The 16,934-nt window shown below is 36.9% G+C and overlaps 1 protein-coding gene across 4 annotated transcripts; it reads right to left on the bottom strand.

The window, feature by feature from the left end:
- Positions 1 to 1,821: 1,821 nt before the first annotated feature.
- LOC121408565 (THAP domain-containing protein 5-like) lies at positions 1,822 to 16,625 on the bottom strand. 4 transcript variants are annotated; one of them, XM_041600077.1, is made up of 6 exons: positions 16,517 to 16,625; positions 9,148 to 9,353; positions 6,239 to 6,379; positions 5,585 to 5,919; positions 2,613 to 2,728; positions 1,822 to 1,927 (listed from the first exon to the last, which is right to left on the bottom strand). In XM_041600077.1, exons 2-5 carry the CDS (start codon positions 9,304 to 9,306, stop codon positions 2,725 to 2,727), a joined length of 639 nt encoding a protein of 212 aa, XP_041456011.1. In that variant the 5' UTR covers positions 9,307 to 9,353; positions 16,517 to 16,625; the 3' UTR covers positions 1,822 to 1,927; positions 2,613 to 2,724. The 4 variants fall into 4 exon arrangements, with proteins under 4 accessions (XP_041456011.1, XP_041456010.1, XP_041456012.1 ...); XM_041600076.1 differs by lacking the exon at positions 16,517 to 16,625 and adding an exon at positions 15,108 to 15,254; XM_041600078.1 differs by lacking the exon at positions 16,517 to 16,625 and adding an exon at positions 13,217 to 13,401.
- Between the last annotated feature and the right edge of the window lie 309 nt (positions 16,626 to 16,934).

The raw sequence follows: 16,934 nt of genomic DNA on the forward strand, positions 1-16,934 counted from the left end.
AAAGTTACCCCCCCCCCCCATCATTTCAAGGTATTGGAGAGAGAGGTTGGGCAGGACATGGCTGTCAGCAGAAAAAAAATGCAGGGTGGGGCAAAACAATTTTGGGATATGTGCGAGGGAGCGAATGCGACAGAGCAGAATTTTGTGGGGGGGGGGATATATGCGAGAGAGCAAAATGACAGAAGGAAAATGCAGGGGCCAAGAGATTTGAGGAATATGTAAGAGGGAGCGAAGTGACCAAGCAGAAGAAATGTAGAGGACAACAAATTGTTGGGTATGTGAGGGAGCAAAGCAACCAATTAAAAAAGGAGGTTAGTCAAAACGTTCTTGAATATGAGTAAGGAAGCAACTTGTTCACTTCCGAGCAGTAGGACTCGTTTTAAAATAGCTTAGGAAATATGTGTTTCCTAAGCATGGTAAACACATATTGTAGGCCTATAGTACAATTTAGGTGCTCTAAGAGTTAAATTCTGAATGAGCTGCATTTGCTGGTAAATCATGCGCAGAGGATCTTTGTCTTTTATCCATTTCTACACTTTTCTTTAGATTTCAGTTTTAAGGCGGGAAGGATCCCACCCTCCTGTGGATGCTAATATTTTGACTGACCCTGGGTAAATAGAATAATTACAAAAACAAAAATGATGTTTTAATATGAGATTTTTTAATGCCCCTTGAAAGTCCACCATCTTTCTCACTCTCTCCATCTTTGTTTTTATTCATTTTAACTTTCCAATTCTTTCTCTCTTGATATCTATAAAGTTCAGGTTCACCCTTTTAACTTGCACTATTCCAAGCCCCCAACCAATTGGCATCCACAGGAATGGGGGAGTGGGGCTTCCCCCTAGAAAATAAAGTCAAACAAAAGAAAAATGTGGAAAATAGAAATGGATAAAGACAAATAATCCTCTACGCATGTCTTACCTACCAATAGTTCATTCACAATTTAATACCTAAATTCTACTGAGTTTACCATACTTAGAAAATGCATATTTCCTATGCCATTTTTAAACAAGTCCCTATCGCTGGGAGTGAACGTGTTGCTCACCAGCACGAATTCGAAAATATTTTGATTGACCTGGGGCCCGTTTCATAAAACATTTGCCGCAGCGGCAACTCCCATTTTCTGCGGCAAATCTCATTTTCTGCGGCAAATCTCAAAACAGCGGCAAATGACAATTTCTGCGGCAATATTTGATGCAGCTATTTGAGCTGCGTCAAATATTTGCCGCAGATACTTTCAGGGGCAAATGACAATTTCTGCGACAATATTTGATCTATTTGAGTTGCGTCAAATATTGCAGCAGAAACGGCTTTTTCATCAAAATATCAACAATTTGGAGGGCCTAACAACCATATTGCTAAAGTTTTTGATGATATTGAATTGATAAATTGCTTTTTGTCATTCTAAATAGAAAATACAGGTATTTTCACTCATTGACAAATAAAAGTAGATATTTATTGAATCACTAAATTTATTGAATTGAATTTACTGAATTTATTAAAGTCAAATTTATTTCATTAAATAGATACATAGGAACATCCATTGTGTTCCTGCAAATTTACACTTTAAAAAAGTATTTCTTTATCCTGTAAAAGAATGAATAATTGTCTCAGTTTGTCAAAGATGTTGCGTCATTGGCTTTTGAGTTTCAATTAGATTCATTTCATTATTCATAAGTGTTTTTTTTGCTGCTGTTGGTTTTTTTCTGATGTGTTTGTTGAAACTCCAGCTGAAGCTGTGGTTGCTGTTAACGTTCCCGGAGTGTTTGTTGGACACCTTGATGTTGTTGAGGTTGCCAGTGTGGTTTTTGCATCTCCTGCAGAAATTGTTGATGCTGCTGTAGTTGTTGCTGTTGGTCAATGTAGTGTTACATCTCCTGTGTGTTTGCTGCTGTTTTTGCTCCTACTGTGCATGTGATTGAAGTACCTGAAATAGTAATTAATTTATAATGCATATGAGCAAGATACTAAACTTATTCCTAATTTCAATTTCATTGTTAACCCTTAATAGAGTGGGGGGGGGGGGGGGTGGAGGCACCTCTTGGTACTTTGCAAGATTTATCCAAATGGACAAGATCCTCAGGCACTCCCGGGATGACCTACCAGAATAGCCTCACAGTAAGGTGTATTAACAGGATTTTGTACTCATAACATTCAGTTGATTTTGCATGAACTCAATTCATCAAATGAATGTAAAGGGTCTACCAGTAAAAAAAATTCTGTGAGCTTTTTCGGGTAATCTTTCTGAGTCCTTTTACTCCTTTAATGAAATATTAATAATAAAATACATGATGAAGTGAGTTTGACAGTTATTTGACATGTTGCATCTTATGTGCTAGTGGTGGGGTCAATCATTATAGAAATGCAGAATATACATGTACATGTACCAATTTGGCAAGAGAAAGCAAGTCACATTATCGACCAATGATTGATATTGGTTTGTTACTTTTGCAGCTGAAAAAAAAATCATCAACACCTCAAACTAAGAGTTTAATTCTAAAATTTGGATTCCTGACAAAGAGCAAATCAAGAAGACAAAAATCATTCAAATTGTTATTATGACTTACTTTCTATGCCAAAATGAATCAGAATTATAAATAAGTTTAACTTACGTTTAAATCACATTTCTAGGCTCTTTATCTGGCTCTTCAAACCCTTCAGTTGTTGATTCTGGCATGACTTTCTGATACTATTTTGTGTCCTTCTGGAACTGTGGACAAAACCTCACCTGAAGGAATAAATTAAAATTTTCAAAAAATGTTTGGCACTATAATTTTTTTTCTCACATGAATACATTACATGTATATCAAAAGAAAAGAAAAGGAAACTTCATTTGACTATTAGGTTTTTGTCAGGGGGGGGGGGGGGTAAAGGGGTCAAGATGGGTCAATATGATGAACAAAAATGCAATAGTAAGTAATACATAAGGATCAATCTCTGGTTGAAAAACGTCACTTCATGCAATTATTCCTCATAATTCATCTTGCACACACATATACACATAGTGAGGATGGGTGAGAGAGAGCGAGCATCGTCATCGTACATGCAAAAAGTATTAAATCCATCACTGATGTATAGATGGGGGCCATGCCCCCCAGTCAGACTGCAGGTCCCAAGAGAGTGGCTTCTTTCATCCAAATGATATTCATGACTTGAGATGTTTTGTATATTTAATGAGCTTGACGCGGACCATAACACCTTTTCATTCGGTCATTGCTGCTCTAACTGTGCATCGAATTTCATGAATTTGGTACCATTGTAAAGAAGAAGAATCATTCTTTCATGTCATATGTTTGGATTTATTCAAAGATTTTGTAATATAGGTTCAAAGTTTGATCTAAAATATGCTATAAAATAAATATTTTCACCTGACAAAAGTTGCTATTTTCACACTTTATTTGTGTTTGAGCCCAAATGATTTTTATATCATGATAAAGCTGAATATGTATGCTTTGAAACGATATAGGTTTCAAAATAAGAATTGGTTTAATCGGGTCAAGATCACACTTTTCATTTGCCAAGTACATAAAGCAGTTTGAAAACAAGAATACTGCATTCTGATTGGTCAAATGGACCACCCAGTGGCAAATTCCAACGGTTCCAGTGCCATGGTTCGTAGGAAGGTCACACTTCCCATGTGGTAATCTCCTCAAATACCCTGTGCCTGTTGTTCTGTGAACCTTATCCAGCCAATCAGAACTCTGGATTTCATGCAAGTACAAAATTACAGAAATCTCGTATTGTACCTTAGTGGGAAAAGTGTGATCTTGACCCGATTAAAAGGTGCCGCATATCAAGAGTGGCATTGTGAGAAAGAAAAGAAGTTCAGCTTTATGGTGATATGGATATCATTGAGGCTCAAAATAAAAAGTTTGCACAATGTGCAAAAGAAAATGGAAGAAGAAAATTAAGTTTTGAGGCACACTTTCAGGCCAGAAATTTACTTATTTAACAAAATATTGTATACAAAATAAATGACCAATATGAAAGAGTAACTTTTACTCTATCTGATAGTGCAATAATATTTAATTTAACTTGAGGTTAAAAAGTAATGCCAGTAGTTGCAGTAAACACTGATTTCATGAGAAAGTCTGGCTTAATTGTCAGTATATCATCGAGGATCTAGATTTGGTAAAGTTACATAAACTGAACTTTGTGAAATCTTGAAATCTACGCTGAAAAATGTTCACACTGAAGATCACCAACACAGATAGGCACACGTGGGACAGTGTATTATTATTGCTGGAATATGAGCTTATTTTGCTTATTTCTCAGCAATTACACAATTTCTTCCAGAATCCTTTGGCACATATTTTTTATTCATACAAACAGACACTTGGGTGGTCATTATATTAGATTCTGTAAAAAGTCATTTTGAGATCGTTACCAATACTGGAATTTCTCTTTAAAACAGGTAAATTCTTAGACTCGAGAAAGAAAATCTCACGAATCACAAGATTTTGCAAGGATTCAGCCACGAGATGATTTGGATGTATCTGGACTTTTTGCTCATTAGCATAGGGACCTGCGGTCTGACTGCCCCCCCCCCCAATGTTTAACGACCAAGAAAGAAAAGGAGAAAAAGAAAGAAAGCGAACGAGAAAGGGTGAAATAGAGAGTATTTACTGGATATTATTACGTCAAAATCTTTCCAAATTTTGATTTCTGTATTAAAAAGTTCTAAAATTTTGCACACTCCCTTCGCTCTCTTTGGAGAACTTTTGTTCCATTCGCCATATTTAGCCCTCTCAAAATATTTGGCTCATTACGCCACTGAATTCAATTGTAAGAATTTTATGTTTGCTTAATGTAGACTTAATCTAACCCTAATAAGACTGCCAGGGTATTTTGGAGGCAGGAAAGATGGGCGGAAGGGGAGTGGGGGCCCTCAAGATTGACCGTTAATTGCGCAATTGTGAAGAAATGCAAAATGCCTGCCACAGATGAAAAAATTGTATATTTGATCATTCTAAAATTATTTAGAATTATATATTTTACTAAATCATGCATGAAATTAGAATTTGGCTGGAAATCTATAAACACAGCCCTTGAAGTTTTTGTTCAGACACATAAAAATTAATTGATATCAAATACCTTTCATATGTATTTTTTTCCTTTCTTAAGTATTTCTTTGTTTTTTTTACTTTTTTTATATTGTTGACAAAATTTTCTGATCATAAGCACAATGAAATTAATTGATTTTAATCAGTAAAAATAAACATTAACCGGTATGATACAATTATGAATTCTGGCTAGAAACAGATTTTGCATTGGATTTGTCCATGAAATCACATTTTAGTGCAATTCTGACATGTGTAATTACACAATGCACAATGTTGCATAATTGCAGAACCGGGTACCCAGGTGTCACAAATTTTGTCTGAAAACTCATAAACTTTTTTTAAAAAAGGCTTTATAATGACGCGGCACAATCTTTCACGTTGTGGATTTATCGTGAAAATTTTTGGGCTCCCACCGCCTTTTTAGGGTTAAATCAGATAGCACATCATGATGGGTTTTACTGATATTCATTCTGCAACCCATATTTCAAAGACTATCCATCATATCTGACATTGATTTTTACCTGTGGCAGTATGTTAGTCTCTGCATTTCTACAACTGTGGCCAAATATTCTACTACTAGTTCATTAGATGGGCCCATGGCATTTTTCTTATTGTAGGAGACTGGCAAGCCCTGGCTTTGAAGTTCCTGGTATATCCTTCTCCAGCTGCAATATCTGGTCAGTTGAGGACTTGGGGGCTTTGTGTCAGGAGTGGTCTTGGTAATGGCGGTGGCAATGGTGATGGCAGTGACAGAAGCAGACTTGGTGGTGGTGACTGCAATTGCAGCATTGTTGATGGTGGTATATGCCTCATCACGACCAACATTAGCTCCTGCTGCCATGCTGCTGGTCTCCATCTATTATGTTTTAAATAGAATAAAACATTAAAACAATTGATTATTAACACATCAACTTCAGAACACTAGCATATTGATAATAAAACTTGTAGATTAGCAGTCAAAGCATAAAATGAACTTCCACAGAAGACTACATGTACCTTCTAATAGAATTTCAGACCACCTTGAGGATGTTATGCTCAAAGCAAGGTTTTTATTTGACAACATTGGTCAGAGGGACATGGATTTAAATGTCAGAATACAACTGGTATCATTGGTTGATCAATCATACTGTACAATACCCCATTTAGATATATGTTGCTGTTATCTTCCACTTTACCCCTCTTAGATTTTTGGCATTGAGTAGTAGTCCCAGGGAAGGTGCTGAAGACTTTGGTACAGGTGTCTTTGCAGTATCTGGGAGGTTGCTTGCTGAATCTAAATGACTTTCTTTCGAGGGTTTCCCTGGTTTGTGTGCATTCTGTACGAGAAGAGTGAATAAAAAAAAAAACATTAAAAAAAGAAGAAAAATTGAATAAACCGAGATGCAAGAATGAAAAAAATGACTTTAAATTTGTCAAATTAATATTCAATAGTACATTTAGAATAATATTTGTTTAGAAATGAATCCTTTTCAATGGACTTGCAGCAAAATAAACATGTTTAAATATTCATGATGATTTATTAACCCTATCTGGCCCCAAAGGAGGAAGGGGGGGTCTTAAAGGGATGGTCCAGGCTGAAAATATTTATATCTTAATACATAGAGTAGAATCCACTGAGCAATATGCTGAAAATGTCATCAAAATCGGATAACAAATAATAAAGTTATTGAAGTTTAAAGTTTAGCAATATTTTGAGAAAATAGTCATATCATGAATATTCATTAGGTGGGATGATGTCACATCCCCACTTTCCGTTTGGTTCATAAAATCATAATTTTTTCATTATTTCATACATGTGTAAATGATGTGTCTCCATTATGATGAAATAAGTTTCAGCAATTAATATCTAATGTACTAAATCAGTTGTCAATCCAATTTTTCTAGTTCTTGGAGGATAAAATTTAATAAACATAATTTCATATAATAAAATTCAAAAGAACAATTTGAGATGTGACATCATCAGCCCACCTAATGAATATTCATGACGACCGTTTTCACAAACTATTGTTATAAACTATCAAATTCAATAACTTGATTATTTGTCATCTGATTTTGATGAAATTTTCGGCATTTTGCTCAGTGACTTCTACTCTATTTATTAAGCTACATGTATAAATATTTTCAGCCTGGACCATCACTTTAATAAGCCCCCTCCACATGTTTTGCAATAATTCCACAGTTAGAAACATGTCCTCATATTTTTTTGTTGGTCAAGTCTCGCAGAAGTTTAGGGACCAAGTTTGCGGCATCCGGATACGCAGTAATGCAACAATGTATGAGTTCATGTCGGACCTAGAATTGCTCAAAAACATTATTTTTCTTACAAATCTAATCCAATGGAAATTCTATTTTAAATCATAAATGACAAATGCATCATTATTCTTGTACTTATTGGTTGAAAATTATAAAATCTTTGCTTTGTCTCAAAATATTATATCTATATTTTGATATTAATAGATGCTCTAAGATCTTATCTTTGAAATGGCATTTAAAAAATAAATTCATGCTTGAGCGAACATGGGACGTTTTATACTTTTAGACTTTTGGCTAATCAGCAGACTTATAATATATTCATTATCTTTGCCATAATTTTCGAAAAATGCTGTCAAATTTCACTAATAAATTTATTCATTTACCTGAATTACATTGGTTTTAATTTGAACTTCTTTTACCTTTGAATTTTGCTTCATAAGTAAGAAGAGACTTTCTTGTCAACCCAAGTGAGAAGATTTGCATTTTTAATTGGGAGAATTTGTAATCATTCAAATCCTTTTTATTATGTGAAACAAATTATGTTATGGTACCTTTGATAATAATTATGTGAAACAATTTATGTAATGGTACCTATAAAAGACATGAATCCTATTTTCAAGGGGTCATTGAATCCTTCACCAAGTTTAATTATGTGCTTGACAGGACAAACAAGAAAATATTCATGTCTTTCAATGGCAATGGTGTATTGAGTCAATTTTGAAGGAGCAAGATATGGCAGATCAGGTAAAATGCATTGAAAAGTTGTGAAGCGAGCAAGCAAAAATTTCCAGTTTTTACTAAAATATCCAATTTTGTGATTTTGACATAATATTCAGAATAATATCATATTTCACTTTCTATGTTTTCTGTTATTTTTCTTTCCACTTTTTTCCTTGGTCATAATTTTGTATTGGGAGGGGGGGAGCACCCCGAGCCCCCACCCCTCAGTATGCCACTGTTCAAAGGCATCATAACCTTTGCAGAACACAATGAAAGGATTAAAAAAAAAACACGCTCTACCATAATTTGGTTTTAAAAAATGTTCTTGCCTAAGGAAGGAATATTCAAAACTAAAAGAGAACATATTAAAAAGGAACAACACAACTATCCAAATAAATAAGTAGATTTGGAAATGAATTTTGACTGCATAATTCGAAAATTATGGCAAAGATAATGAAAAGGTTAAGAGGAATTCTGCTGATAGCAAGAAGTCCGACCATCATATTATGCCATTTTGGCGCAAGCTTCCTTTTTTACCCCAGACAAAACAAAAATTTGTGTTTGCGTAAGCACGAACAAAACCAAATTATTTTAATAGCATTTGAAGGATAAGACTCCATAGCATGTATTGACACCAAAATATTGAGATCATAATTTGAAACAAAAATTTTATAGACTTTTCAAATCTATCCCATTTTTTCATACGCACTGTAGAACTTGGGAACTTATTTAGAGATTTACTTAACTGTACAGCAGAGAATTCTCTATTTATGCATAAAATAATTTATCAAAAATGAATTTTAATAAATTATGAAAAATCAGCAATACACCCTTAGCTTTGCAATTTCAAAGAAGCTCATGCTAATTATGTAGGGCTAAACCAAATTTTTAATTTGTTTGATCATTTAGTAAGCGTTAACTTAAAATACACAGTCCCCTGGTACACAGTATAGGCCGAGGTCCATGGTGACCCTAACGAATAGGATAATTTTCATTTCTCTTTGGCTACTGAGAATGGAATATTCAAAACATTGTTCTGTCAAACCAAAGGTAGATAGATAATACAGAGATTATATTTCTTTAAAACACGTATGATATAGATCTACTGTACCTTCTGATGACGAGGCGGCAAATTAAATGTGGTTGGGACAGCATCCTGTCTTAGACGAATCGTTTGCCCAGTCCTGTCAAAGCAAGCATCTTCAAAATGATCAGAACAGAGTACAGAGCTCTTGGAGGAATTCGATGAAGCTTGCTTCATATTGACCATCCATACTGTGTTACAGTACCAGTTCAGTCCAACGGCTGAATGGGAATCTGCAGCAAATGTAAACACATGTCATGAAATCAATTATATATAATTAAGAAAACTCTAGGCCTACTCAGCAGCGGCCCGTTTATCAACACCTGGACAAGTGAGTCATATTTATCTACCAACCACAGAGTTAGTTCCTATCTTTAGGATTTTTAACAAGAAATAATCCATTAATAACGTTATATTGAGACTATCGGTAGAAAGTACAAGAGATGTAGCCTTAATCACATAATAGCATAATTTTCAAAAAGTTAAATTATGATAAAACTTGCAATTATTGTGATAAATCAGGAAATACATCCAATCAAAAAATAGCAGAGCCAAAACTAGAACTAAAGCTTCGGTCTCTGTTAAAGGGGAATCCAACCCAAATAAAAACTTGTTCTTAGGGGAATAAGAAAAATCAGTCAAGTTGATAGGTGAAAGTTTGAACACTATCTGACAAATAATAAGAAAGTTATTTTTAAAGTTGTGAATATTGGTAATCCCTAGATCCACGAGACTGCAAATTGGCCACATATGTGATGTCACAGTGATGTAAGGCAAGGACTACTCTTCCATGTACTCCAATACATAAAATGGCTAATATGTCATTTTTTCAAATGTTTTACTTCAAATTTTTATTTTTCTTTCACATGAGGACATAAAACAATATACTACCAGGGTTATATTTAGATTACTGCCCCAGGGGAAGGGCAGTTAGGAGAAAAACACAAATCCCTGATAATTAAGTACATGGCCTATGGGAAAGTTGTCCTTGCCTCTTGTCATAATTTACTTACCCAGTTGCCACTTTGAAATCTACATAATCATAGGGATTTCAATTTTAAAGCAGCCATAACTTTCTTATTGCTGGTCCGATTTCTTTCAAACTTTCACCATTCTGTTTTATCTAATTTTCTCCTTTCCAACACTATATTTTATGACCAAGGCTGGATTCCCCTTAAGTGTAAAGGCATCTGGCCGAGCGTTGTTGGAGCGGTCGTGGAGCGGAGAGAAAAAAAAATCATCACCGCTCGCTACCGTTTACCATTTTCAAGTTCGATTTGTTTTTTTGTTTTCGATTTTTCCCCCATTTTGAGAGAAAAATTCTACCCTCTTTCCCTACCGCTCCAACAACGCTCGGCCGGTGTGACCATGCCTTTATGTTGGTTGTTCAGCTGAATTTCGTTGGCTTCACTCACCAAATACAGAAAAAGATATAAAAATACTCCTCGAGACAGAGGGCTGCCAGCTGTCTACTAAAGGCAAAACATGCATCAAACATAATTAAACCATGCAGACTTGGGGATTAAAATGCCGAGAAAAATGAAATCATCACTAATTCATTTTGAACATGACTAAAAAACAAGGCAAAAGCAATTTTTGTCTCGCCCACTTATGAAAATAACCAGAAATATTGTGATTTGCGAGGGCACGCAAGAATTATATCGAAACTTCATTGTGAAATTACTGGGATGGAATAACACTTGTCATACCAGCCTTGCACGTAAACTTTAATATTGACCTGAAAATGACCTTTGACCTTACCATGTGACATCCGACTGCAGCATAAGTCTGCAAGTTTGGTTGAAAAGTGACTTACGGTTGCGGAGTTAGGTGTCATAAGAGAGTCTTGCATGTAAACTTTAACCTGTAAATGACCTTTGACCTTTCCATGTGACCTCTGACTGCAGCATAACATGCAGGTCCCCCAAGTCCATCTACCATCCAAGTTTGGTTGAAAAGTGACTTACGGTTGCGGAGTTAGGTGTCATAAGAGAGTCTTGCATGTAAACTTTAACCTGTAAATGACCTTTGACCTTTCCATGTGACCTCCGACTGCAGCATAACATGCACGTCCCCCAAGTCTATCCAACATCCAAGTTTGGTTGAAAAGTGACTTACGGTTGCGGAGTTAGTTTTCATAAGAGAGTCTTGATGTAAACTTTGACGTTGACCTGAAAATGACCTTTGAACTTATCATGTGACCTCCCACTTCAGCGTAACATGTGCAGGTCCCCCAAGTCCATCTACTGTCCATGTTAGGTTGAAAAGCGACTTACGGTTGTGGAGTTAGGTGTCATAAAAGTGTTGCATGTAAACTTTAACGTTGACCTGAAAATAACCTTCGACCTTACCATGTGACCTCTGACTGTAGCATAACATGCACGTCCCCCAAGTCTATCCAACATCCAAGTTTGGTTGAAAAGTGACTTACGGTTGCGGAGTTAGTTTTCATAAGAGAGTCTTGATGTAAACTTTGACGTTGACCTGAAAATGACCTTTGAACTTATCATGTGACCTCCCACTTCAGCGTAACATGTGCAGGTCCCCCAAGTCCATCTACTGTCCATGTTAGGTTGAAAAGCGACTTACGGTTGTGGAGTTAGGTGTCATAAAAGTGTTGCATGTAAACTTTAACGTTGACCTGAAAATAACCTTCGACCTTACCATGTGACCTCTGACTGTAGCATAACATGCAGGTCCCCCAAGTCCATCGACCATCCATGTTTGATTGAAAAGTGACTTATGGTTGCGGAGTTAGGTGTCATAAGAGAGTCTTGCATGTAAACTTTAACCTGTAAATGATATTTTACCTTACCATGTGACCTCTGACTGCAGCATAACATGCACGTCCCCCATGTCTATCCAACATCCAAGTTTGGTTGAAATGTGACTTACGGTTGCGGAGTTAGGTGTCATAAGAGTCTTGCATGTGAACTGTAACGTTGACCTGAAAATGACCTTTGACCTTACCATATGACCTCAGACTGCAGCATAACATGCAGGTCCCCCAAGTCCATCTACCATCCAAGTTTGGTTGAAAAGCGACTTACGGTTGTGGAGTTAGGTGTCATAAAAGTGTTGCATGTAAACTTTAACGTTGACCTGAAAATGACCTTTGACCTTACCATGTGACCTCTGACTGCAGCTCAACATGCAGGTCACCCAGGTCCATCTACCATCCATGTTTGGTTTAAAAGCGACTTACGGTTGTGGAGTTATGTGTCATTACAGGTTTGTGACGGACGGACAGACGACATTTGGATCCCTTAGTCTCGCCTTCACCTCTGGTGGGCAGGACAAATATGTCATACGGACGTTGAGATATGCCGCGAGAGCTTTTCTCGAAAGGGTGGGTTGAGGAGGAAAGTCAAACAAAACACACCTTTTCGGGACAACCGGGGGAACTTTCCATGAAAGGCTGCATGTGATTAATATTTTTTCTGAACCAATCGTTTCTATGAAAATTAGTCTTGAAATAACAATATAACAGTAATATAGACACTAGACAGAGGTGCATAGATGGGGGGAGGCTTGGGATGCTCTCCCCCCCCAAAAAAAAAAGGGAAAGAAAAATGAAATATAACATTTTCTGAATATTTTTATGTCAAGCTACAAAATGTGATTTTTTTTTAATGAAAAGCTTGCTCGCTCACAACTTCTATTGAATTTTGCCTGATATGACACATCTGACTCCCTCAAAATCTTGGGCTCATTTTGTCTCTGATTATTAGGAGAAAAAGAGAGCTTGCAGTTTTTGTGATTCTGAATAAAATTTCATATTAATGAAGTAATTCAGGACACAAAATAATTACACAAAGCCATATGGAATTATGAGAAATAGTAAACAAATATATCAGGCTTTGAGAAAGTATAGTTGAATTATTTATCCGAGGTTGGTCTGACAATTACTTCCTGAGGGGCGAAGCCCCGAGGGAAATATAGTAGTTTTGCCAGTCCAACCGAGGATTAATAATTCCCACTATGCTTTCGAATGAAACGCCTGATATATTTGTTTTTTATCCAACTTTTTATAATTTATAACCAAAATCTATGTGATGAGCTTGCAAAGTCCGGTTACTTGAGTTGAATTACCTACTTTTCTCTGAGCCATCGTGCTCAGCAGAACGCAGATCAGTGCCTGTGCCGACACATCGCTGGACTTGCCCGGGAGAGAGAGCGCGCTGGCCGGTGTGCCTGAGAGTTTAGCTAGATCCAGTTTTGTGAAATAATGATGTCAGACCTCGATATACTAGTATCCAAAAATATATCGAGGTATGACGTCAGAGTTGATATTCGGTCACATGATGCTACTTGAACCAATAGTACTATACATGATTTACTCTATGTAGGATATAATGTATTCTATTCTATAGGCGTAAGTATTTGCATAGAAGTGTGATGAAACAAATCAGTGGCGAAGTGAGCCAAAGTTTTGAAGGGGCTAGATATGAATAATTGGGCAGATCTTTTTTTTGTGAGCGAGCAAAAAAAATAAAAATATTTAACTTTATAAATATCCAATGAAAGCATAATATTCAGAAAAAATATATTTCACCATTTTCTTTTCTACTTTCTTGGTCATAATTTATTTTTGTAGGAGAGGAGAGGGGGCAAGCGCCCGAAGACCCCCTCGCCTCATCTGTGCACTGAAGAAATTACTTTGAAACTGACTTTCCTTTGCAAGCTGCTGGATAATCTTTATATAATAGTTACCATGCAAGGACGGCTGCACTGCCGAGACTATTGAAAATAAATACATGAAAATGCGCAAAATTTGTGTTTTCCCTTCTTTCCTTCCGTTTTGTTTCACCTGCATAGGAGAGTAAAATTATATTATAGGCGCTGTTTTTCTGACGGTGGCGGCATCAACACCAAATCTTAACAAAAGGTTGTGTTTTTTAAATGAAAACTTAGAAACCTAGTTCATGAAATTTGGGCATAAGGTTAATCAAGTATTGCTAAACGTCCTGCCTGAGTTTCAGGTCACTCAGTTGTTGTGTGTCCGTACAGGTTGTGTGTCCACACGATCAATGTTAGAAAGTCATTTGAAAAAAGTTAGAAGCGAAGTTTCATCAAATTTTAGTACAAAATGTTGGGAAATATAAAGAACAAAATAGAAGATGATTACAAGTATTGAATTCATATTTTTAGTGTAATCCAAAGACAAAAAGGAAGGCTTCAAAAAGATTGTTTACATTCATAATTCCGAAGCTTCGTTATTCCGAAGGTTTGGATATTCCGGAGGTTCGTTAATCTGAAAGCGAAATAAGGTTCGTTGTTCCGAAGGTCGGACGATCCAAAAATTGAAATGACTTTCGTTGTTCCAAAGGTTCGTTAATCCGAAAAGGAATAATGAGAGTCATAATTCCGAAGGTTCGTTAGTCCGAAAAAAAATGAGGTTCGTTGTTCATTTAGTTTTTTCGGATTAACGAACCTCATTTCGTTTTCGGATTAACGAACCTCATTTCGTTTTCGGACTAACGAACCTTCGGAATTATCACTCATTATTCCTTTTCGGATTAACGAACCTTCGGAATTACGCCACAAATGTTCGGATTAACGAACCCTTTTTCGATTTAACGAACATTGTGGTTCAGGCAATAATGAATTCACGTGTTTTGGAATTACGAACCTTCTGAATTACGAAGTGTAACCAAAAGATAACATGTCCGGACACTGGACCCCCTCCTATATTAGTTTTGTTTTTAAAGATCGTGATGTTCCATGAGTTTTATATTTCCCCATAAAATCCCACCTTTGTCACTCGGAATATCAGATCGACTTAACGGACACGATGTTCAGCCAGATGGAGCGTATAGTAGTGGTGGTGAAGTGGAGCCGGCACAAACATCGCTCAAAGTAACTAAACTTGTACTAGTAATGAGTGGGGCTAGGACCTAGGCCAAACATACTTAGGCTACCACAACAGGCGATAGGCTTTCTTACCCCTCCAAAGATAACTTCTTAAATTGGAGATAAAATTTTACCTTCTAGGGTGACCTTTTCTTGGACTTGCCCTATACCCTGTACCATGAACCGTTTTGGCAGTGGATATCTAAGTCAGTGGGTCGCGCATGGGATCTCATTCTCACTTCTGGTGTCCATACCACATGATTTTTCTGTGCGCGGTGGCGCATCTTTGGGCCCGAGCCGAGATAGGCCTCGACTCTAACATTGGAGTCTACGGACAAGCCCAACTCATAGTCAAGGGTTCATTACATGCAGAAACAGATCTAGAGGGGGGGTTGCAACCCCCCCCAAAAAAAAAAAAAAAATCTGGGGACCATTTTTTTTAAATCTTATCTTTTTTAAAAAACTTGTAATTTTATTTTATTCTATTTCTATGTCTTCATTTAATTTATTATTATTATTTATTTGGGGGGAGGGTTGGGCGAACAAATGTCACATAGTCCTTTTTGCCCCCCCATCAGCTTTTTTGAGGACACGGGCCACCGCGGAAGTGACAATCTAGGCCAGGGTTGCCGATTCTCATCCCCAAACAAAAATCCCCCCATTAAAAAAAAAAAAAATGGGGGATTGCAACTTAATTTTACAAATTTTCATGGGGGTTAATTTGGCAACGACCTCTATATCAAAAATAGTGGTGTTTTAGATGCAAGGAAACGCCATTTTCACACACAGATTTTCAAAAATTTTCCCTATGTGGGAGGGGGGACACCCCCCCAAACACCCTCGCTTGCTCCGCTCGGTTGGACTCGGTCGCTACGCTCCCTCACATACCACCCCAACCCCCCCTTTATAAAAGCTGGATCCGCCCCTGACATGCCACAGGCACAGCGCACAGAAAAACCAAGCCATTACTTAGAAGTGGTGTGTTTAATGCCTTATGGACGTGGACATCACTTGCAGAAGTGGGATCGCAGCAAGCCAGCATGCACGACCCACTAACTCATTAACTGTCAATTCGAAATCCACTGCCAAACATGGTTCAATGGTTTAATTTACCAGTATTAATACTAACCTCGCAATGCGTGTGGGTGCCCAAGCTAAAGCTGTTTTTAATAATCTAAAAATAAAATCACGTCAATCACTGACTCAGACAGTCAATAATTATATAAAATTTGTCATCCAATGAAGTTTCCAATTTCAACATGCATTTTGCTCTGAGTCAGTCTGAGTATGAATTTTACACCATTAATCAAAATCTAGGCCTAAATATCAGCCTGTATAATTCATTACCATTTTAGGTGTGCACAAAAGACCAATCCCCCTGGCCTGGCATGGGCATGGTCGACTACAGTAGGACCCTACACAAACTTGAATACACGGGACTATAAATTGCACAGCTTCTTGCAAATGCAAGTTTGGCAACGACTAACGAATTCCCATTTTGTTTTCAACGTAATTTTGAAGTCGAAAACATACCTAAACTTACGAATGCAATGTCCGTCCACATTCTACCAATTAGAGAAGTTGTTTGCAGCTCTCGTTGACATGAATAACGTGCAAGCTAAACAAGAAAGGTTCACCAACATGCCGACCTGTGAGTGCAACAATACAGCAACCAGGGGCCGATTGCACGAAAGGGTCTTTCCAAGGACCGTCTTTCGTGTCGCCCATCTTTTATGATACGCTATAGGCGGGGTGTTTCTGAAATTTATGATAAAGAATAAGATTCGTTTAGTTTGCTTTTAAATCAAATTTTATACAATTTCATGATATATCACATCATTTTATAAACAAATATTTGTTTACTTTAACGGACGAATGAAATATGTTTGCAGATAATTATTTAAAATGCGTTTCACATGGCGCATCATAAAAGATGGGCGACACGAAAGACGGTCCTTGCA

The sequence above is a fragment of the Lytechinus variegatus genome, chromosome 2, assembly GCF_018143015.1.
Source record: "Lytechinus variegatus isolate NC3 chromosome 2, Lvar_3.0, whole genome shotgun sequence".
NCBI lineage: Eukaryota > Metazoa > Echinodermata > Echinoidea > Temnopleuroida > Toxopneustidae > Lytechinus > Lytechinus variegatus.